Source organism: Schistocerca gregaria, chromosome 2 (genome assembly GCF_023897955.1).
Source record: "Schistocerca gregaria isolate iqSchGreg1 chromosome 2, iqSchGreg1.2, whole genome shotgun sequence".
Classification (NCBI taxonomy): domain Eukaryota; kingdom Metazoa; phylum Arthropoda; class Insecta; order Orthoptera; family Acrididae; genus Schistocerca; species Schistocerca gregaria.
Window position 1 is genome coordinate 279,018,241 of NC_064921.1, and position 23,034 is coordinate 279,041,274.

General features: G+C 45.1%; 1 protein-coding gene across 1 annotated transcript; it reads left to right on the top strand.

Annotated features, from left to right (window-relative positions):
* The first annotated feature begins 562 nt into the window (after positions 1–562).
* On the top strand, positions 563–21,283 carry LOC126335748 (wiskott-Aldrich syndrome protein homolog). Its single transcript, XM_049999205.1, has 3 exons — positions 563–802; positions 8,416–8,562; positions 21,071–21,283. The coding sequence occupies exons 1-3, from the start codon at positions 563–565 to the stop codon at positions 21,281–21,283; spliced, it is 600 nt and encodes a 199-aa protein (XP_049855162.1).
* Positions 21,284–23,034: the final 1,751 nt, after the last annotated feature.

The window sequence follows — 23,034 nt, forward strand, 5'->3', positions numbered from 1 at the left end:
TATGACATAAAAAGTAGATTAGCACAGGAAAAGAGGTCATTCCTGGCTAAGAGGTCTGCTAACATCAAAAATCAGCTTCAATCTGAGGAAGAAATTTGTGAGAATGTACGTTTGAGTCACAGCATTGTATGGTAGTGAATCACTGACTGTGAAAAACCCGAAAAAGAAGAGATTTGTAGGGCTTGAGATGTAGAATTTGCGAAGAAAGGAACATATGGAAAGCACAGATATTATTGTTAAGAAATGAGGGACTCATTTGCATAGTAATTGAATAGCAATTGAGGGACGATTGGAGGGTAAAAAACTGTAGGAGGAGGCAAGGACTGGAATATATCCAACAAATATTTTGTGGTGCTCTGTGATGAAAAAGTTGACACTGGAGAGGAATTAGTGGCGGGTCGCACCAAATCAGTCAAAAGAGTGATGACCCATAAGAAAATAACAGCATTTTTACATTCTGAATAGGGTTTCGGAAGTCTTACGGAATTTCCATTGCTACATTGTAGCGGGACTTTTACTGACGGGCGTAGCAGTAGCATTGATTCTCTTACAGAGAGCAGCGATGAATTACGCGTTCCGTCTGTTTAGGTACCGGACGAGCGGCGTCGTCGAAATCACTGTCCTTAGAAAGGCGGCGGCCGGCGGAATTGGAGGAGGAAGCGGTGCCGGAGGCGGCGTTTTTTGGCCCCGTCCGCCTAGAGTGAGTCAGCGCAAAGCTCGCTGTGGCGACGGCAGCGGGAGCAGGTACGAGGACGCCCGCAGCTCGCGAGAAGTAGAGCCGTTGCCCGCGCCTGGCGATGCTGTATAGGCCACCCGCGCAGCGCGCCCCCCCCGGGTCCCACGCACTGATGTGTCGTCAAATCTGTTAGGCGGCGCCTTGCCCCTGCTGTTACGCACTACGACATCTGCTACATGAGCGACTTTCTTGTGACAAGTGACCCTACTGCAGCGCCTCTGGCATTTTATTTCTGTAAGACTTTCACCTGCTGACGGAGGTTTTCGTTTTGACGTCAGTATAAAATCTGCGTGTGTTGCAGTTTGGAAGCCGAACCGTGACGGCCCATCATTTATACGATAAGGTCAAAGTATAAAAATAGAACTCAGGAGCAGGAAATGGTAATACAGTTTATTAAATTCGTAGCGGATGTTCTTGACAAGGGTCGTAAGCTGAATTCCCCAACTGCTAAGAACTGAAAGAACAGGAAAAGTTCACAACACCTACATGCATTTGATGGAGACAGTATATACTTACAATCACATCAAACAATATTGACAATGTAGTAAATAGCATCTTTTAACTTTATCCTTTTTAAGTTTTTTCATTTCGACAATTCCATTTTCCACCCGGGCTGTTATAAAATCAGTGTTTTTATACCACGATCAGCTGAATTCGGCTGTCAGACATTTTCGAGTGCGTATCCCTGATTAGTAAATCTACACCGTCAGCCTTTCAAGGTGTATACAGACGTAAATCTGTTGTAGTAAACACGAGCGGAAACGACGTACTATACTGGTCACATCTTTAAAATAATTTTACTGCCGTAGTCGTATACATACATATACATAAAAACTCGTAACATACGAAGTTAGTTGATTTTAAACTATTTCACGCGCCTGCAAGTTCGAGAGAACTTTTGTCAACAAAAGCGCAGAGCATATCGCGCAGAACATTGTCCCGACACTGTCCAGTTTACAAGAAACGGCTGTTCAAATGTATACCGACAAACAATCACCATTGCCCAGATGAACGCACCTATAAATATGTGCTGAAAATATGATATCTTATCGGTGTGTTTTCATTATAAATAATGCCCAGAATTATTTTGCTCGTTAAAAAGACCTAACTATAACACCACTGAAAACATTTACATTAAAAATTGTTTATTTAATAATGTTTTAATTAATGAACGTTTTTGGCATTTTCCTTTGTTCAGGTATCGTAAAGCGTAAATACCTGCTTCATTTCAGCTATTTCATCACTCTTTTGTCGGCCCCCGGTAGCTGTGTGGTCAGCGCGACGGCCTGTCAATCCTAAGGGCCCGGGTTCGATTCCCGGCTGAGTCGGAGATTTTCTCCTATCAGGGACTGGGTGTTGTGTTGTTCTAATCATCATCATTTCATCCCCATCGACACGCAAATCGCCGAAGTGGCGTCAAATCGAAAGACTTGCACCAGGCGAGCGGTCTACTCGACGGAAGGCCCACGTCACACGACATTATTATTATTATTATCACTCTTTTGGGAAAACACTAGTAAGAAAAATTCGAGGCAGTCGTACAACCTTTGCAATGTGCATCGAAAACAAAGCAGATAAGAAAACAGAGATTAAGAAGACACGAAAGCACAAAAACATTAACGTAATAGGAGAGAAAAGTTTAACTTCAGATGTAAAGAGACGATGCCACATTGCCCTCTTCTGCGGTTGCGCAGTCTGCGATGTATCAAAGATTTTAGAACTCCCCAGTTAGTACACTCAACTGATCACTGCCGTCACTGACCAACTCGCGACGTGGTTGGCGGTTGATTTACACGCAAGCACATGACGTGCACCCACCGCGAGTAGTCATTTTGACAAGAAAGTCGCTTTTATAAAGGGGGCTACCTCTTCAACTACCACCTGTAAAGACAAAGATATTTCAGCCTTCTTGTCTTCTAATTTCTCCTGTTCTTCCTCTTAGTGGATCCTGGGTACCAGAAACGCCAGTAAAATGGAAGTGGGTTACCCAGTGGTGCGACAAAGGTATGACACCCGGGTAGCGTGCCATAGCCGCTGTTTATTTCGGATTGCAACTTTGTGACAGGTGGTGCATGACGAGGAATGGAAAAAGCGATGGCGAACTAGTAGGGTGGAGGAGATGGAGAAGGTGGAAGAAGAAGTGGAGAGAAAAGACTGGAAGGCACGAAAGCATGAAATTCGGATTGAACTGGTTTGAACTGCAGCTACGTAATAGCTGCCTCTCCCTCGTACAGAGACGATTGCTTTCGCTATTAGATGCAAGCAATTTCGGTATGCCAAATAAGCCAAGTCCATGTAAATATGAAGAAAATTTTTAGCGTGTTTTATTAGTTACGTCTTCGTACCGACCAACGAAAAACAAACGGCTTTAATAAACTTGCATGTCGACAGCCTCGGTAAGTTTTTAAATGACGTCATTTTCGCTTTTGGCTGTAACTGTATTTACTGTTCTATTGCAATTTCGACCACGTGAGCATGGCAAGCGTCTCTAACCATATAATACAACGCACCAAGAAAAATTTAAGACAAGAATAGTACATGGAGTGGACAAAAAAGTGGAAACACCACTGACATATCACGTAACCATGCGTAATACGGTGTAACTAAACCGTTGGCATTAAAGATGACTTCAAATCGTCTCTTAATGGACAAATGCAGGTCCTGTATAGTTTTTCATGTTAATTTCATACAATTCTCCCCGAAATATAGTGGCAAGTTCAAATAAAGATCACGGAGGCGGATAGCTATCTTGCACGAAATGCTTTCGAAATATTACCGGTAAACCGCTTTTTGATGCACAACACCTCTTTTGTAGCGCCTCCCATACTATTTGTATAAGTATCTCCTTGACGCTTTCACAGTTAGAAACTCCCATGGAACGATAGACGCTCCTCTGTCAATTTTTTTTTTTTATATCAGTCGTATCTGGTAAGGATACCATTCTCCCGAACATCACTAAATTGTTAGTCGAATGTCAGTTTTGTAAGCTGCTTCACTTATGGGTAGACTACACCTCATCAGAATCATCCCATATGATACTCACTTCCTACCTCCGTTTTTGTGACTGTTTACATTTAAAATTGTCCCCTATTCGTATATCCACATATTTAATGGACGTGACTGCTTTCGGTGTTTGTTTGGTAATCACGTGATCATGCAATAACTGGTCTTACCGGCTACTGAAACGCAGTGTGTGGAACATTTCGAACACGATAAGCAGTGTGAGGGAAAATACTATTTATGCTACAGGGCGAACTTCATTCAGCGGGAGTGATCAGTGTGGTGCGAGAGGGTTTAGTATGAGAAATATTACTCTCTTAGTGTAACATTGTCAGAAGGACTATAAAATCTCGTGACAGAACGGACCAGAACTTCTCACGGCCGGCCCAAGTTAGCTACATCAGATGTCTGTCGGTTTTCATACCTGCCAATAGGGAAAATTGTGGCAACGTGTGGCGTGCTGGCGCGCACTGACGCGGGTCAACAGAAAAAGCAACGGCAGAGCCAACTTACAGTATAGACGGGTTTTTCGAGAGTCTGTAACTTCAATCCGCGGACCATGTGGATCGAACTTAACGCTAGTTCCACACAGACACTTGCGGAGTTTTGTCTGGCGCTCTCCGTTCGTTTCCGCCTTCGATTCGATCCGCGAAACACACGACGCTCTGTTATCGCGAGAAAAAGGTTCGTTTCGTTCCGGACACGCGATCGGACGACGCGCTCGTCACTGAGGAGTGAACACCCTCCGGGATAGGTATTCGAGTGGAAATGTTATGCAAACACAGTTATCGCTATCGCCGGTTAATGGACATTGCGATCTAATTTCATTTTCGTCACTCGTTCATTTATCCATTTGGCAGAATAAATACATTTTCGGCAAGGCTACTCACCAATTCCCTTTACCACACCGTCACAATAACCTACATCCTGAACAAAGCGCTTATGTGCGACAGTAAAGTCTCTCACTGGACTACTGACGTATAAGCGGCGATAACCACATTTGCGCTTCAAGCCTACTTTTGTTGACAAGCCGTGCCTGGCTGCCCGTTTGCTGAGTTGTCAAAATGAAGTCTTTCTAATCAAAGAATTCCTTTGTTTCCCATTTTATGTGTTGTGCCTCTCAAACTGTCAAATAGAAGAATTTATTTTGCCTTTAAAATTAATTAATAATGTTTCCGTAAATCTTTATAATTACGATGGTATCTAATGACATTAATCAATGCAATTTATCTCCACACATCTGTTTACAAATTTCGGAAACCATTTAAATAATTCAATTAAAATGTACACATAAACACATATATGGTCCAAAGACAGAAGATGCTTAGCAGTATATGGAGGAAGCTGTGAGTGGGACTGGTAATAATTAAAAGAATATAATATATTAAATTTGGTAAAGAAAAATGATAGTCATTTACAACGGTCATTTCCCCAGCGGCCTCCATTCAGAACAGAAACGAAAACAACTGCCGGTAGACCGTACAAAAGTATTATGAGATTATGAGATCCTTGTCATGATATCCAACCAGAGACAGGAAATGAAACGCAGATAATGTCACTGAATGAGAAGACTGTGGGTTGCGGAAGACAATGGGAAAATTCATTAACATGATGAATAACAGAGGGATCTCTGAGATAAGTGACGAGCACACTGTTTGAGGTCAAAGACAAGGTGAGAAGACTTTTAGCTGAGAGAGTACACACCAAAGTACAGTGCCTGAAATTTGAAGAAGAATGAAAATAATAATGAGGAAACTAACTGAAACAACAGCAAACAGAAAACAGAGGAACTTAGAGAGGAGTAGAATAACAGTTTCTCGCTGATGTTGACATTTTATTGGCTACATGTTTTCTCTACATTCCATGACAAGCTCCATTGGTCATGTATCACTGAAATCAGCGTAACAAGTACGTATTTGATATTAATTCAAAGCGATTTAACGTGTTCAGGCTAAATAAATCTTGATGTAGCAGAGCGAAATACCAGAGCGAGATTCAGTGGAAATATACAAAATAATTGTACGTCATGCATGAAGGCCGTCACCTGACCGTCCCCTATCTGAATATTCTTAGTATGCCTAGGATTCCATGAAAGGTAAACATCTTTTCTCAAAGAAGTATGTAATTCGTCGCTGAGTGGCTACTTCAATGCGAAAACATCGCAGAAACGCATAAAAACCAACAAATACGGAACAGGAATTACCCCACTACTAGCTTTTAAAATTTCGAGGAATTGTTTTGGAAGACGACTCGATAAAATTATGTTACCGTATGTTTCGTCGTGTTACAGTAATTCGGACAAGTCGACTATAAGCTCGCTTTACACTTCTCTTTTCCCCGGGGTTTTTACAGTTACTAGTTGGCATTACTTATTCGTTCTTTGCTACTGTCTTTCTAGTTGTAGCTCTCGCATGATCATTACATGCCCTATCTAGTTCATTTTTCCATGGTACATTGTTAGTGTCGTAACCCAAAAATTTTTATATTTAGTGTTTTGCACTCTTGTACCTCAAAGTGTCTTATATTCCCAAACCCCCTTCTTGTTAATTTTTTGACACGCAGTTACACTGTAGCGGTTGCTGGAGAGTCATTGTAGAGAGGCTTGTTTGAGGGATCAAACCAAAGACTTAATATGCCTTGTACACTGATGACGTTTGCCGCAGAATCGGCGAGGAAGCGAACGTATGAAAAACACTGACAAGAAGAAGGGACGGGATGATACATCAGTTAAAACAGCGGGGAATAACCTCCATGGTACTAGAGGGAGCTATAGAGGATTACTATAGAGAAAGACAGAGACTGGAATACATCCAGCAAGTAACTGAGGACGCCAATTGTTACTGAGATGAAAAGGTTGGCGCAGAGAGGAATTCGTGGTGGTGGGACGCATCAAACCAGCCTCAAAACTGACACCTAAAAAAAAAACATTCTTATAGAGTTTGTGAGTTTTTCCCATGAGAAAAGACTGTATTACGGAACATATAATTTGACCACTGAACTATCGACCCTCACCCAAGATTCTTAAAAGGATCGGAGCTCCCATGTTTGAAACAACTTGTTTAAAAATTGTTTTAAGTCGCTAATTGCTCTTTTTATGAAAAACTGGATGAGTATGGTTTGGGTAAGTTGTGCTCCGTTTTAAGAAGAGCAAGTTTTCACATATCTCCTGAACTACGTGTCGCACAATGATATAATTTTGCAGATTCATTCAGTGATATAAGTGGATACTGATTGCAAAATGTGAACAGAGCTAACAGTACTGAAGTAATAGAAGTTCAAGCCTGATGCTGAAGTTTTACTGCATGAAGAGTGAAAATGTAGTTTCGTTGCTTTCGTTGTTTTGCAGAGTTCCAGTGAGAAAAGGATGCTGACTGTCGGAAAGTGATGATCGAAGGAATCGCTATGTGTGGTGTGCGTACTGTAAGACCTTCGGTACACACGCCATCAGAGTATTTGACTTGTCGCTCAAACGAAGTAGGCGAGTGTCAGCAATATGTCTCGTGGTCTTATCGTGGCGTGTTTATCTTCTGCCGTTAGGTCAGACAATAGAAATGCCACTTGCTCGCTTAGAGTAGCAGATTGACGGTGACCAACTTTAAACAGAACTTGATTAATTTTCACACACATTTATTAAAATAATAAAAAGGCATAGATATTACGTAACTTGATTCTGGGTGCTGTTTAAATTGGACAATCTGAAGTTCCTTTGGTCTTGGTACGTTAATCTTATTCTCACATATCTCTGATACTTGACAAAGTGTCTATACATTTCTCTTCATGGCTATGTACAGGAATATGATAATCTTATTAGGCGCAGACTGGTGCAGACTAATGCAGACAGGTGCAGATAAATGCAGACTGACTAATCGGAGGTCTGTACACTCGTTATAATACCTCGCGCGTTCAGGTATGACTGCGCGAGTGTGATCCGCGAGGAGAAAAGGTTCTACGTTAGCAGCAATCTCAATGGCTGAGTGACATATTAATACGCGGATCGGCGGAAGCAGAATTTGTTCCGTCTCTAAGGCAGCGCCATCTCGTAGTGCGGAGACGGACAAGCGCTGCGCCTGCGCTGTTGTGCTTAGCGGGGCGCGCTCTAGTGGGAAAGTTGTGTACGCGCTGACTACGCGCAACTGTTTACACAACACTATGTTACGAAGAAATCTACGGATACCAGTCAATGAGTGCTGGCCAGAGGTGGGGATTCTTCCTACAAGCGGGCAGAGGACTGAAGATGGCGTAACGTAGCGCTGAAACAGTTTTTTCAAATGGAGTAACAAGTGGAAATCTAGGGCCACGCGGGATTAGCCGAGTCTCAGGCGCTGCAGTCATGGACTGTGCGGCTGGTCCCGGCGGAGGTTCGAGTCCTCCCTCGGGCATGGGTGTGTGTATTTGTCCTTATTAGGATAATTTAGGTTAAGTAGTTTGTAAGCTTAGGGACTGATGACCTTAGCAGTTAAGCCCCATAAGATTTCACATACATCATCTGGAAATTTAGGCTGCTCAAGGTGTTTTGTTTCGACATTTTGTACGGAACAGCCGAGGTCTCGCAAGCATCTATTACAGAGAATTGGTGCACATAGGTTGCAATTTCTAGACGATACGCGGCCTCGTAAGCAGCGGTCCTTCCCCCGGTCTGCAGTAAGTGAGTCGCGTGCCCCCGTTTGCGACCTTTGCAGTGGCCACGACCGCCGCCGCCGTGGCTGCTGGGAGAGCCGGCTCTGCCCACGGCGGGCAGTGTCCGCGCCGCTGTCGCTGCCCCTGTCCCTCCTGGAAGAGGGCGGCGGCCGGCCAGAAGACGGATGCGCAGCCAGCCACCAGCCACGGTGCGTGCGGCCGCCTTTGGCTGGCCTTTACCTCGCACAATGGGCCTCCTCCTCCTTGTCCTTTGTCTTCCCGCATTGTTGTCCCGGCAGCGGCGACCCCCGTTATTAATATTAGCGAGCGCCGGAGGTCTACAACTGACCTTTCATTGCGCGGCCCTCCCCCTCGTGTTCCGCCCCTCACCAACCCCGCATCCTTCGCCGGCTGCCCGTCTGCGCACCTTACTAAGCAGCTCGACCGTCTCCCTCTTAATACGATCCCCGTCCGAGGTGCCGTTCCGAATTCCAAGGACCACTCAGTCCTACGTACCGACCGAAATTCATCTGGTTCGTTCTAATTTCTTTTGTCTCTGTATCTGGTGCTGACACAACCGAAATACACTGACGGAAAAAAAATCACAGCAGAAAAAAGTAATTAATATGCAATAATGAAATTTCGGGCATACATTAGTCTAGGTAACATATTTAAATGATTAGCATTTCAAGATAACAGCTTAATGTAAGCCAGAGATTAGCCATAAAGTACATTAGAAAACGATGTAACCTCCAGAATGTTGAATGCAAGCACGCATTGTGTCGTACAGGTGCCGAGTGTCAGTTTGTGGGATGTAGTTTCATGCCTGTTGCACTTGTTCGGTTAATACAGGGACGATTAATGCTGTTTGTGGACGACGCTGCAATGTCGTCCGATGATGTCCCGTTTGCGCTCGACTGCACACAAAACTGGTGATCGGGCAGGACAAGGTAAAACATGGTTCAAATGGCTCTGAGCACTATGCGACTTAACTTCTGAGGTCATCAGTCGCCTAGGACTTAGAACTACTTAAACCTAACTAACCTAAGGACATCACACACATCCATGCCCATGGCGGGATTCGAACCTGCAACCGTAGCGGTCGCTCGGCTCCAGACTGTAGCGCCTAAAACCGCACGGCTACTCCGGCCGACCAGGACAAGGCAACATGTCGACACTCAGTAGAGCATGTAGGTCACAACTGTCGTATGTGGGCAAGAGTTATCCTGTTGGAAAATGCCCTGGACTGCTGTTCATGAAGGGCAGCACAGGTCGAATCAACGGACTGACGTACAAATCTGCGGTCATAGTGCCCCTGCTGCCATACGAATTCGCATCCCAAATAATAATAAAAATATTATCCGTAAAAGTACGGAATAGTCATAAATACTAATTTCGGAAAAAAGATTTTAATTACAAACAACTGCAGTTAGTGGATAAAAGTCAAAACTACAACAGAAACTCGCAAACAAATAAAACCAATAATAACAACATGTGACAGAATATAACATTGTTTCTTGCCTACTGTCCTGCATGCACGCTGTAAGTTTTGGAGTTCTCGAGCGTATCTGTGAACGATGTCTTGGCATTTGTTGAGTTGTTCTATTGTTTGTTTGATAATAAAATATCCCATCGTGGACTGGGTCACTTCCTTTCAATATCTCCATTTAATTATTTCTCGTGGGGATGTTAAAACTTTATTTTCTTTCTCTTTTTTTAGGCGTGTAGACCTCATAGCTTACATAGAAGACCACCCACTGACTGAGAGGTTCGTTGGTCATTTGAAAAAAAAATATTATCCAGTACTTTTAAAACGAGTAGGCTGTCATTTGTACCGTTCATTGAAATTAGCATTAAAGTGTTTCGTAAAAAACTGTTGGCGTTAGCAGAGACACTAACTGCGGTGGTTACGGCGTGTGTTCTGTAACGAACAAGGAATCGGTATGCTTAAATAACATACGAAACAAAAAAAATGATACTAGCCTCACTTCCGTTTACTGTGTTCGAGGCGTCAAGTGCTGCACGTGGCTCGGCAGTGCCCCAGCAAAACCAAACACAATTTATTTTTCATGATCTTCTCTATTATTTTGGGGAAGGAGAATGTTATTTGTAAATCTGTAGCTTACAAATCACCTTTTGGAAATAATAGTTCTCCAGCTACATTTAATCGCTTTTATTTTATTTATTTGCTTTCTTTCTTTGCAACTAGTTTCGGAGTCGTACACCATGAAACATAAATAAATGAAAGAAAAAAATACAACAGAACCGCTGTTTAATAAAAGTCTACGCATACAACGTGCTGGAGCACATTCTGTATCTCTGTAGTGAGTTACATATGCTCACTCGCACCTGATGTGTAACTTTCCCTACGAAAAAAAAGAAAAAAACCCCGAGGGGTTGAAAACTGCATCGGTCAGAATAGAAAGATAACAGTTCATTGAAGTATGTAAGACTTGAGGGATTTGGAGGAATCCGTTACATAGGAAAAACATTCGCTTGAGATAGCTAGGGGAAGCAAGGCATAACAGCTATCCAGCGCGAAGGAAACAAATCTTCAGTTTTCAACTGAAACACATGTCACAATCAAGGGAAGCGGTTTGAGGATAGCCACTGCAGCATGTCAGGGGACTGAAAGAGTTCGGTATTGATATAGTGCAGCGTAAGTATATTGATACTTGAGTAAAATACATGAAGGAGATTAGCGAGGAAGAGTTAGGGGAAAAAGGACGTCTGTTACAAACGTCAATATACGTAGAAAAAAATACTGCGTCAAATATCAAAATACCGAAGATCTGTTAATGTTGGAAACAGGTAGTAAGCGAGAGAGAGAATGGGTGGAAACTTAGGTATCTATGTAGTTTGGAACATATAGCATAGACGATTAATTGCGCTGGATGTAAGGGATACAAATTCGGACAAAACAGAAGGAAGTTGAGTATACAAGCCAGAAGCAACGTCGATAGGCACAGAGCATTCCTGTTTTATATTTCCTAATGTAAATGAGTTTTTTTCTGGAGGAAAGGATTAATTAACAACAGTAACAATTATTTGGAAGCTGCATATTAATATGAGTCGTATTCCGAAAGTAAGGTCCGATCGGTCACGAAATGGAAACCACAGTGGAAATCGGATAAAGCTTTGCATTGGTGTGTCTCTAATATGACCATTGATCGCGTCACGTGTCTTTTCAGTTCTGAGCGCACAGCGAGCACGTATAGATGCCTAGAAAACAGTCTCTCCCGCCAGGTATAAGTGCCCTTGAGAGATTTCTCCTGATTTGATGCAGCCCACACAGCACAACTGTCATGCATTTCCTTCTTCATACAGTTCTCGGACGCACTCTGCAGGGCCAATGAGGACGCCCGTTCAGCGTTTTTGATGCGAAATCTTTGATCGTCCTCCATACAGCCCGGACTTTGTTTCCTATGATTTTCATCTCTGCTGACATGAACCGCTGGCCATGAAGTCAGTCTTTTGGCGCAGACAACGAACTGTAGATCAGCGTAGAGAATCGGCGAAAAGTGCAGGTTGCTGCCTCCTTTGACGAGGGTATTGCAAAGATGGTACAATGCTACGACAAATGTCTCAGACGGAGCGGCGACTAAGTAGAGACATTGCTGGAAGGTGTAGCTAACTACTACAAATAAAACACTTTTGATTTTCACCGCGTTTCCATTGCGGGAGCGATAGGACCTTACTTTCGGAATACGCCTCGTATCTGCAATTTGTAGCTGTCTGCAACGCAGAAACTTCAGTCCTTTTCTTTATTGCAAGATCAAAACATTGTACTCAGAACAAAGTGTGAATCTTTGACCGTCCTTCATGCATCACATTTTCCTTGGTCTTCCTAAATTAATGCAGGCGTATCTCTGTCTGATTACTCTTACAAGTGAACACATGTATCTTTAACTAAAAACTCTACAGTCTGTTAGTTTCATTGGCTTCTCAGCAGATCCATTTCACGTAAACCTTGTTGTTGACGTCACCTCAAGGGATTTCTCCGCAGTTACGTCTGACACAACAAGAGCAGTCCTAATTCTTCTTGCGGCAATAGTCTGCTTTGAAAAGTGTGAAAGAATTTGAAACTCTCAATTAAGGCCCCAGAATTCGAAGATATACTCTTGTAAATAAAACTCAGTATCAAGGAGTTACCTGAATTTCCTTAGTAGAACAAAAAGGGTGTTGAGAACTGTTTATTAAAGAAATCTGACGTATACTTACGGGCAACATGTAAGCACCTGTCAGCAAAAATTTCACGCTTTCATACCTCTCGTGTCAGTTCTCGTTAATATCCTTTACTTTGAATTCAGTAACAAACAAGTGTAGTTATTTGTAGGAGTACGGAGCGGAAAGAGCTAATTGCAGCTGTGAGTAAGGAAGCTGGGAGCCCGCATAAGAATGGCTCCTTTCCTTCGGCAGCTTTTGTGGACGCTTTGATTTCTTTCGCGCAGATGCTGCCGCCCCGGGGAGACACATCAAAGGAGGTGTTATTACAAAATGACGACCGTGCGGCCACTACGAGCATAATAGGGCAGTATTTAATTCCCGTTTAGCAGTCCGGTAAGAACAGTTCTTCAAAGCCGCGCTGAGTGATCATAAGGATTGTACCTCACCGCGGTACTCGGCGGAGTAGGAGGCGGGGAAAATTATCCAAATTAAACGGAAGGGCGCCAACCTATTTCGGTAACAATGAGGGCCCTTCGGCAAGAAAAGGGAAAGCGTGAATTGAAAAGTTTGCACACAGGCGGGTCCGGCCTTCTTTGGGCGGCCGAGTTGCGTGGCGGCGTCGGACAACGCCCGCGGCTACCGGAGAAGAGACCACGGGCACACACCGAGTCGATGGCCGCCAAGAACAAAACGTGCGGCCGCGCGATTTCTGCTGCATGTCTCCTTTTGTTATTTCTCCTTCTTCAAGATCGCTGCGCAGGTTAGAACACTGGTCGACCAACTTTTTTCTCAATAGCAGTGGCACCTCCGACCGCATATGTTCTGATATTAATTGGTAACTACATCAATTATAGCTCGCGTCACGTAAGACGGCGCTTCCGCACATAGAGGCGGAGCAGTGGAGGGATGAGAACTGCACATGCACGGCAGCAGAGAGCGGGCAAAAAAAGTCCACGTTGCCGGACTGCGTTGCTGCGGACTATAAATGGCTCTGAGCACTATGCGACTTAACTTCTGAGGAGGTCATCTGTCGCCTAGAACTTAGAACTAATTAAACCTAACTAACCTAAGGTCATCACACACATCCATGCACGAGGCAGGATTCGAACCTGCGACCGTAGCGGTCGCTCGGTTCCAGACTGTAGCGCCTAGAACCGCACGGCCACTCCGGCCGGCTGCGGACAATAGTCAAGATCATTTTCCTACGGTACAACGTATTATAGGTTCAAATCTATTAGGGGAATGGCAAATATTAAAACCAATTTCGATCGCTCGTCATGAGAGAAATATTAATTCACGTCTTAAGGACGTTGCGTCCACTGTTCCACTGTTCCACTGTCCGAATGGTAGTTGAGATCCCTGGACTAGCAGGACATAGCGGATGAGGTTGTATTTGTGGAAAGGGCCCAAAATAAGTTACTGTTACTTGTACATATTATTGTAAATATTGTTACTTTGTTCCAAAGTCTCCACCGTAATACCACTGTCACTTCTATTTCAGTCTGTTTCCGAACAACGAACAATCTGATTGTAAATTTACGATTTTAGGTTCAAAAGGCTTTGAACTTTTAATTTAACATACGTTAAAACTCGGTGTTGGAGGTACAGCAACAATTTTTTTATTGATAAGCCATTGTGTGTAAGGACTAGGAAATCTTGTAAACTTGGTCATGATGATAACATTTGTCTGTTTTTTCGTGGCCGTGGTGTAGATATGAAATGTAAATTTGTTGGCGATATGACTGTATATAGTAGTATGTAATAAAGTATGGTACATCCTGTGAACGCTAGGCATAGAGCCTGTACAATTAAAAAAACCAATACCTACATATTGATGTTGCCAAAAGCTGAAAAGTGTTTCTTCTAAGTGGTTTAGCTCTCTGGGGCATGCTGTCAGTGTTCCTCAGTGTTGCTAAATCATTTCAGTGGCTCTGTCTCCCCTGTTTCGCTATAATACAAAACGTGCTGCCCTTCTTTGAACTTTCTCAGTGTACTCCGTCAATATTACCTGGTAAGGATCCCACACCGCGCAACACTATTCTAAAAGAGGATGGAGAAGCGTAGTGTAGGCAGTTTCTTTAGTAGATATGTTACATTTACTATGTGACCTTCCAATGAAACGCAATCTTTCGTTAGCACACACATTTCTATGCGTTCCTTCCAAATTAAGATGTTCGTAATTGTAATTCCTAGGTATTTAGTTGAATTTACGAACTTGACATTTTACTGATTTATCGTGAAACCCAGGTTTAACGAATTCCTTTTAGCACTCATGTGGATGATCTGGTGTGGTTTATTGAAACTTGGTTTGAATGGACCTTTCATTTCCGACATACAGTGACTAACGAATTTACCTGAAATCACTGCGGAAATACGTCATGTCGTGCATCGAAGAGATTTTTCGGGATGGAGAATGGCATTTCCAGCAGGATGGAGTACCTCCCGCTACCATGGCGATGTAAGCGCCTACCTTGACCATTACCTAGCGGACAGATGGATGGAACAAAGAGGCAGTACCCAAGTGCCACCCACGCTCAGCAGATCTGAGTCCCATGGATTTTTTTATGGGGGCATGTGAAGCACAATATTTGTAGCACAAGACCAGTTACAATTAACGAGCTGAAAGCAGCCATTGAAAACGATCGTGCCAATATACGAATTGCAACCAGTAGGGAAGTTTTGGATTACATCAGTCAGCGTCACCAGCTGTGTCTGGATCGCAAAGACCAACAATTTGAACCCTTTCGATAAATAACTGAATAAGATAAACGAAACCAACAGCTGTATTATAACCCAGCGTTGTTTATTCAAAACAGGCTAAGAGTTTCAACGACAAAAAGTGTCGTCTTCAGCTCTCAAACGTAATCTGTCTTCAATGTACGAGTTACAGAGACCAACGGAGTCTTCAATAGAAACAGTGCAGCTGTTTTGAAAAAGGTTACGCCAGCATGTGCAACCAAAAAAGTCGAGTACAGCGAGCCCAAAATGAAAAGGATTCCATGTTTTCGTTGCAGTAACAACCCCACCAATCGTCTGATCCATGGATGGGCTTGTTACTGCTACGAAGATACGGAATCCACTTTATTTCGGCCCCGCTGTACTCGACTTTGTCGGTTGCAATGTTAGCGTAAACTTGCGAAACAACTTGTACTGAAGACTCCCTTGGTCTTTGTCACTCTTGTTCATAGGGTGATGGCAGATTACGCTTGTGGCTTGAATATGAGGGTTAAAATTCACGGCGAAACTTTGAGCTGTCATATGTTTTGCACAATTCGCTTCTAGCTTCGGCCAGCTGGCATTAGCTTCATAATGGTCACTGACCGAAACTGGTAACGAATTGCCGGCCGGGGTGGCCGAGCGGTTCTAGGCACTACAGTCTGGAATCGCGCGACCGCTACGGTCGCAGGGTCGGATCCTGCCCCGGGCATGGATGTCTATGATGTCCTTAGATTAGTTAGGTAGTTCTAAGACCTGGGGAACTGATGACCTCAGAAGTTAAGTTTGGGGTTGGGTTGTTTTGTTTTGGGGGAGGAGACCAGACAGCGAGGTCATCGGTCTCATCGGATTAGGAAAGGAAGTCAGCCGTGCCCTTTCAAAGGAACCATACCAGCATTTGCCTGGACGATTTAGGGAAATCACGGAAAACCTAAATCAGGATGGCCAGACACGGGATTGAACAGTCGTCCTCCCGAATTCGACTCCAGTGTGCTAGCCACTGCACCACCTCGCTAGGTAGAATTTAAGTCCCACAGTGCTCAGAGACATTTTTTTAGTAGCGAATTGTGCAAAATAAATGACAGCTGATGGTTTCACGATGAATTTTAACAATTATTTGGAGGCTGAATATTCCTACCTGTTAACATACCTGAAGATGACGCCTTTCGGTGTCGAAACTGGTTGCATGTTTTGAATAAACGACGTTGGATTAGTCTTATAATCATAAAGGGTGTGTATACATATTTTGACATGCCCTGCGTCGGCCGCTGTGGCCGAGCGGTTATAGGCGCTTCAGTCTGGAACCGCTCGACCGCTAAGGTCGAGTCCTGCATCGGACTTAGATGGTTTAAGTAGTTCTAAGTTGTAAGGGACTGATGACCTCAGATGTTAAGTGCTCAGAGCCATTTGAACCATATTAGCATGCCCTGTATGTAACAGCAAACAAGCGAAAAACTAATTACGTAACTTTATTATTCCTTGATGACAGTTAAAATTTCATGACTATCTCTGCTGCTTAATAAACATTTTAGCAGCTCTTTGGTTGTGTCCATGAAAAGGTCTTTTTCTCGACGCCGTGGAGCATTTACCGGCATTTGCTACGCAGCGGCTGTATCGCTCTAGAGGAGGCAGTAAGGTGCTCACAGTGTCTACATGTTCCGTCATCGCTGCTTACGGAGTTGCGCCTCCAAGGGCGGGCAGCGGTAGGCGGCGCCGGTGGCCTAGCTTGGGGCGGTGCGTGCGTGTGTGTGTGTGTGTGTGTGTGTGTGTGTGTGTGTGTGTGTGTGAGCCGGCGGCCGCCAACTCCGCAGACGTTCTCACCGCGAGGCGAGCGCCCTTTGTGCCGCACTTCTCCAAATTAACTTCACTTCTTGTGTAACCAGCCGCCATTACTACCGTCCCGATGATGACTAGGAACTAATTCAAGGCCCCACCTGTGTGCTCCCGGCTGACTCCACTTAGCCTCCTCCGGACGACATAACGAGACCCCGCCGCGCACTATTTCTTGCATTTCCCTCCGCGGCGCGGCGAGGCTGTGAAAAAGCCGCGGGAGTCCCCCCTGGCATCACGCGTCCTGCCCTCAGAACTTCGCCGCCCGCCCGCCGGCCCAGCGAGCGTGGCCAATGCGCGACGTCCGTGCTTCGGACGTCTTCCCCACTGTGTGCTTCTGGACCGATCGAATGTCCTGCAGAGCGTCTTTCTCGTTTTTACCGCCTTTCGTTCCCGTTTTGATTTTCTTCTCTTTTTCTTCGTGACAGAACGGTACAGCTATGAAGCACTCGCGTGTTACGAAAACACGACGCCACATTCTCCGAACTCAATCTCTCGCCGTTTTCTGGGAACTTGTTCACTTCAAATGACACGACGATGGCGTCCTACCCGTTTCTGAATACCAAGAATGTTTATCAGCATCTACTCTAGTGTCAAAATTTGCTAAAAGAGGACATAACGGCTTTAACAGGATATCGGTAGGATTAACGAGCAAGCTACGGCTTAATTGTAGACTTTTGGCATACAACAGTGCCCGAACATAATATTGGAAAATGAGCGTACGGGAACGGCGCGGGAGACCCGCGCCGCCTTTCTAGCCAAAGTCCTAGTGGAGGTGGTTAGCCGTTGCCTTCCTCCGACCGTAATGGGGATGAATGATAATGATGAAAACGACACAACAACACCCAGCCATCTCGAGGCAGGAAAAATCCCTGATCCCGCCGGGAATCGAACCCGGGACCCCGTGTTCGGGAAGCGAGAACATTAGCGCGAGACCACGAGCTGCGGACGAAGGTAATATTAGGAAAGTCATAATAGCTAAGAAACACAATTTTAAGAAAATAACGTAACTGGGAAATCTCTTCTACAACAGAAGAAGTTATTAATAGGACAAATATGCTGCACAGCAACATGGCACGCTCTCTACGAGGTTGTTCATTAGCTCACTAGAGTGGTGTGGAGGTCTGGTGGAGGCTGACGGAATGCAATTCGCCTCCCTGCAGCATTAGATCGGGGCACCTCGCTGACCTGTCCATGCCACAGATATCTCTAACTTCAAGAAATTCATCCACGAGAGCAGCTCGATGCAGACGCTTGTTATCACCCATGAATATAAAGATAGGACCAATTGCTCCTCTGAAAAGGCGAGCATGTTGTATCATTACTCCAATTCTATACCTCTGATCGTTTACAGTAAGCCTCTGTCAAGCAACGAAGATGTGCAGCCCCTTATGGCAATTCACCATGATGCCTCACCACACCACAACGCAATCATCACAAATCTTTTCCCATTATTTTCGTGGGGTCGTATCGGTCACCAGGTGCTTTAGAGAGTAATGTGCGACGAGAATCATTTTGCAAACTGAAAGAGGATTGATCCATGAAAAGCACATTCCTCCATTCATTCATAGTCATTTTTGATGTTTCCTCCTGCACAATAAACAGGTCCGTCTCTGTGCACGAGAGAGCGGGATGTATATGGCCGCTCGTCTGGCAAACAGCCCTGCTGTTCGAATCCTCCGATACACAGTCTGTCGGGAAATAGCGACTCCTGAGGCAGCCGCAAGCTCTGCGGATATTGGACCTGCAGTGAGGTGACTAGACTTGGGCCGGCCGGAGTGGCAGTGCGGTTCTGGACGCTACAGTCTGAGCTCGGAGAAATTTGAACCATTTTTTTGACTAGTCTTGTTCGACCTTGTATGGAAACGATGTTTCTATCAAAATGACGATGCACGCTGTTGTACAGCACCATCTTGGAGTCCAGGTTTTATGGACAGTAACATGAAATTGTGTGGCCTGCCCAGAGTCCCGACGGGAACCTAATGGAACACCTTTTGGATGAATTAGAACGTCGACATTGCTCCAGAGCCTTGTCCTACATCAATGCCGTTTCTTGTTTCGGCTCTTCCTGATATTTAGACACTTCTTTGAAAGTGTGTCTAGCAGAGTTCAAGCTGTCGTAGAGGGGAACAGTGGATATATCCTCATTAATATCCACTAATCGGTCAGGGCACCGTAAACAGGTTGTTAGGGGATAAGCACGGATATCCCTATTGATAACTGAGGACAGTGTACTGAACAGGATTACAGCAGTATTTACTTGATTGGCAGATTGATAACTATAGCTGCTCGAAGTGGTATGGTTTTAGGTTCGTTAGTATCTCAGGTACGGGTGGCGAAAGACAGCCTTTCGTGTTTTTCCTTGGGCAGCAGATCAGATATCGAAGTGTAGACGTGTGGATGCAAAACGGACAGCGTATATTGACGAGAGTAGTCGACTTCACGGTGCAGTTTCGAGCATGTAGAAAACATCTGGTAGTAAATTATGTTATGTATTTGTGGAAATTCTTTTACATGCAGAGAAAAACAAGAAATACGCTGAAATCGGTTTATATTAAAGAACAATTATCACAATAACTGTACCTAAGAGGGTAATCCCAAAAGTAAGGTCTCCTATTTTATTAAAAGTACATACACCTGTTTATTTCTACAACGGTTACATCAGTTTACAGCTTGAACATTTAGCTATTTTTCTATGTAATCACCATTTCTGTCGATGCATTATTGTAGACGCTGTGACAGTTTTTGTATGCCAATGTCATACCAGCTCGCCGCCATGCTGTTCAGAAAGTTATGAACCTCTTCTTTCACCTCGTCGTCGGAGCTGAATCGCTTTCCGGCCAAATGTTGTTTTAACCTAGGCAACAGGTGATAGTCACTGAATGCCAATTCAGGACTGTAGTGTTGGTGAGTCATTATGTTCCACTGAAACTGTTGCAGGAGAGCAACGGTTTGCCGAGCGATGTGTGGGCGAGCGTTATCATGGAGAATGTGTACGCTCTTGCTCTACATTCATCTTCTCCGGTTCTGAATTGCGTGCCAGCGATTCAGGTCCGGCGACGAGGTGAAAGAAGAGGTTCATAACTTTCTGAACAGCACGGCGGCGTGCTGGTATGACATGGGCATACAAAAACTGCCAAAGCGTCTATAAAAATGCATCGACAGAAATGGTGATTATATCGAAAAATAGCTAAATGTTCAAGCTGTAAACTGATGTAAGCTATTGTAGAAACAAACAGGTCTACGTACTTATAAAAAAATAGGAGACCTTACTTTTGGGATTACACTCGTATAACACTCCGTACAGTGGTGGTGGTGGTGGTGGTTAGTGTTTAACGTCCCGTCGACAACGAGGTCATTAGAGACGATGCGCAAGCTCGGGTTAGGGAAGGATTGGGAAGGAAATCGGCCGTGCCCTTTCAAAGGAACCATCCCGGCAATTGCCTGAAACGATTTAGGGAAATCACGGAAAACCTAAATCAGGATTTCCGGAGACGGGATTGAACCGTCGTCCTCCCGAATGCGAGTCCAGTGTGCTAACCACTGCGTCACCTCGCCCGGTGGCACCCCCTACAGTAGCAGTCTGAGTGGTACTTGCCTTGCGTACGTAGGACGAACCGAATATCTGATTAGAAGTGAAAGGGACGGGACTGATCACTTCTGTTACGTCACGGTATGTCCACGACGATGGATACGTTCCTTATCCTCAATATAGCCCATTGAAATAAGCCGAGTATTGCGACAGGAAGTTACGAATCAGACGCTGCAGTTAGATAACAAATTTCGTCACATTCTCTTTCCCAGAGGTGCAAGACACACGGATAGAGCCTCAGCGGGATTCGAAAGAAATGGAAAAGAACCGTTTGGAATTTGAATGGCGCGATCGTTTGAGAGGCGCAGTAGCGTGGGTCAATAATTGCAAAAGTATGGCATCAGTCGGGTGAAAATCGTCGGATACAATCAAGAGGTAACTTGTTTGCGGGTGAGGAGCCATTTGGCACACAGCGACGTGTCTGGGAGAGGCCGGCGGCGGCAGATGCTGGGAGCGCGCACGCAGACACGCGCCGCGGCGTGCGTGCCTCGGCGTACCCCGCCCCCTCCCTTCGCCCTCTTCCCCTCCCCAGGCAGCACGCTTTAAATCAGGTGGAGCGCGCACGCACCTGCGTCTCGCACCTGGCCCCCAGCGCTTTCGGCTCGCCGGACGCACCCGCCGCCTAAATGTTACCGAAATCCATTTTTACGTAACCGCCTGTAATTAAAGTATTGACCACCCTCCCTGTACCCAGCCCATCCATCGAGTGGGGGTGAATAGATAATAGTTGGGCCCGACGGGTTATCTTTTTTGTGTTGAGAGCGGCTTCTGCCGTCAGCCGATGACCACCATCCGGTTGCTCCCCTTCCGGTACGCGAAGTACTTGTCGAGAGTTATCGTTTCTAACCTCGTTCCCTCCACTTCGCGAACCTGATTTTTCGTGCAGTTTTTCAGCGAGGGAGCTGTCAACTCCGGCGCGACGGTGCAGAAAAAGTAGTGCGTGTGTAGAAGGGATATGCGTCGTTACTCCGAAAAGCGGCCAACACGGGAAACCGGACGGCGGCCGGCCGCATTCTCGCGGCCAGCGGGCCATTCATGCGACCGCGCCGGCTGCCGGCTGCGCGGAATCCACAAACTGGATCTGGAACAAAACGAGCAGAGGAGCGGCTTGCCCGCGTGGCCCAGTGACTAGCTTGCCGCCGGACACTCTCACTTTCGTGCAGCTAATGGCCGTGATAGCCGACCCTGCCCGGCCGACGTCAGCCGCACTGGCTTCCAGGATTTCCGTATGTGCAATACAGCGCCGGCCGCGCACCTATCTCGTGATTTCATCTCCTGCTTGTGGCGGCGCGCTGCGCTCTCGTTTCGTATGCAGCCGTCTACTCCACGGGCCACGCCGCAACCTAGCGGCGTCAGTCCAAACTGCCGAAAGAAACGGATTCATTGAGAGACGGCCTTTTGAAGTTAAAGAGTTCATACATACCAACTCAGAGGGCCATAGACACGGGTTCCCAGGAAGGTGCCGTGTTTCTTGACTTCCACAAGGCGTTCGATACAGTTCTCCGCAGTCGTTTAACGAACAAAGTAAGAGCATATGGACTATCAGACCAATTGTGTGATTGGATTGAAGAGTTCCTAGATAACAGAACGCAGCATGTCACTCTCAATGGAGAGAAGTCTTCCGAAGTAAGAGTGATGTCAGGTGTGCCGCAGGGTAGTGTCGTAGAACCTTTGCTATTCACAATACACATAAATGACCTTGTGGATAACATCGGAAGTGCACTGAGGCTTTTTGCGGATGATGCTGTGGTATATCGAGAGGTCGTAATGGAAAATTGTACTGAAATGCAGGAGGATCTGCAGCGAATTGATGCATGGTGCACGGAATTGCAATAGAATCTCAATGTAGACAAGTGTAATGTGCTGCGAATACATAAAAAGAAAGATCGTTTATCATTTAGCTACAATATAGCAGGTCAGCAACTGGAAGCAGTTAATTCTATAAATTATCTGGGAGTACGCATTAGGAGTGATTTAAAATGGAATGATCATATAAAGATGATCGTCGGTAAAGCAGATGCCAGACTGAGATTCATTGGAAGAATCCTAAGGAAAAGCAATCCGAAAACAAAGGAAGTAGGTTACAGTACGCTTGTTCGCCCACTGCTTCAATACTGCTCAGCAGTGTGGGATCGGTACCAGATGGGGTTGATAGAAGAGAGAGAGAAGATCCAATAGAGAGCAGCGCGCTTCGTTACAGGATCATTTAGTAATCGCGAAAGCGTTACGGAGATGATAGATAATCTCCAGTGGAAGACTCTGCAGGAGAGACGGTCAGTGGTTCAGTAAGGGCTTTTGTTGAAGTTTCGAGAACATACCTTCACCGAGGAGTCAAGCAGTATATTGCTCTCTCCTACGTATATCTTGCGAAGAGACC

Bases quoted from the DNA above. Each gene is read 5' to 3' on its own strand.
- LOC126335748 (XM_049999205.1), top strand. From the start codon at position 563: ATGAATTACGCGTTCCGTCTGTTTAGGTACCGGACGAGCGGCGTCGTC. The intron at 803-8,415 runs GTATAGGCCACC...CGACCTTTGCAG, and splicing joins TGCCCGCGCCTGGCGATGCT to TGGCCACGACCGCCGCCGCC. The intron at 8,563-21,070 runs GTGCGTGCGGCC...TTTGGCACACAG, and splicing joins GCAGCCAGCCACCAGCCACG to CGACGTGTCTGGGAGAGGCC.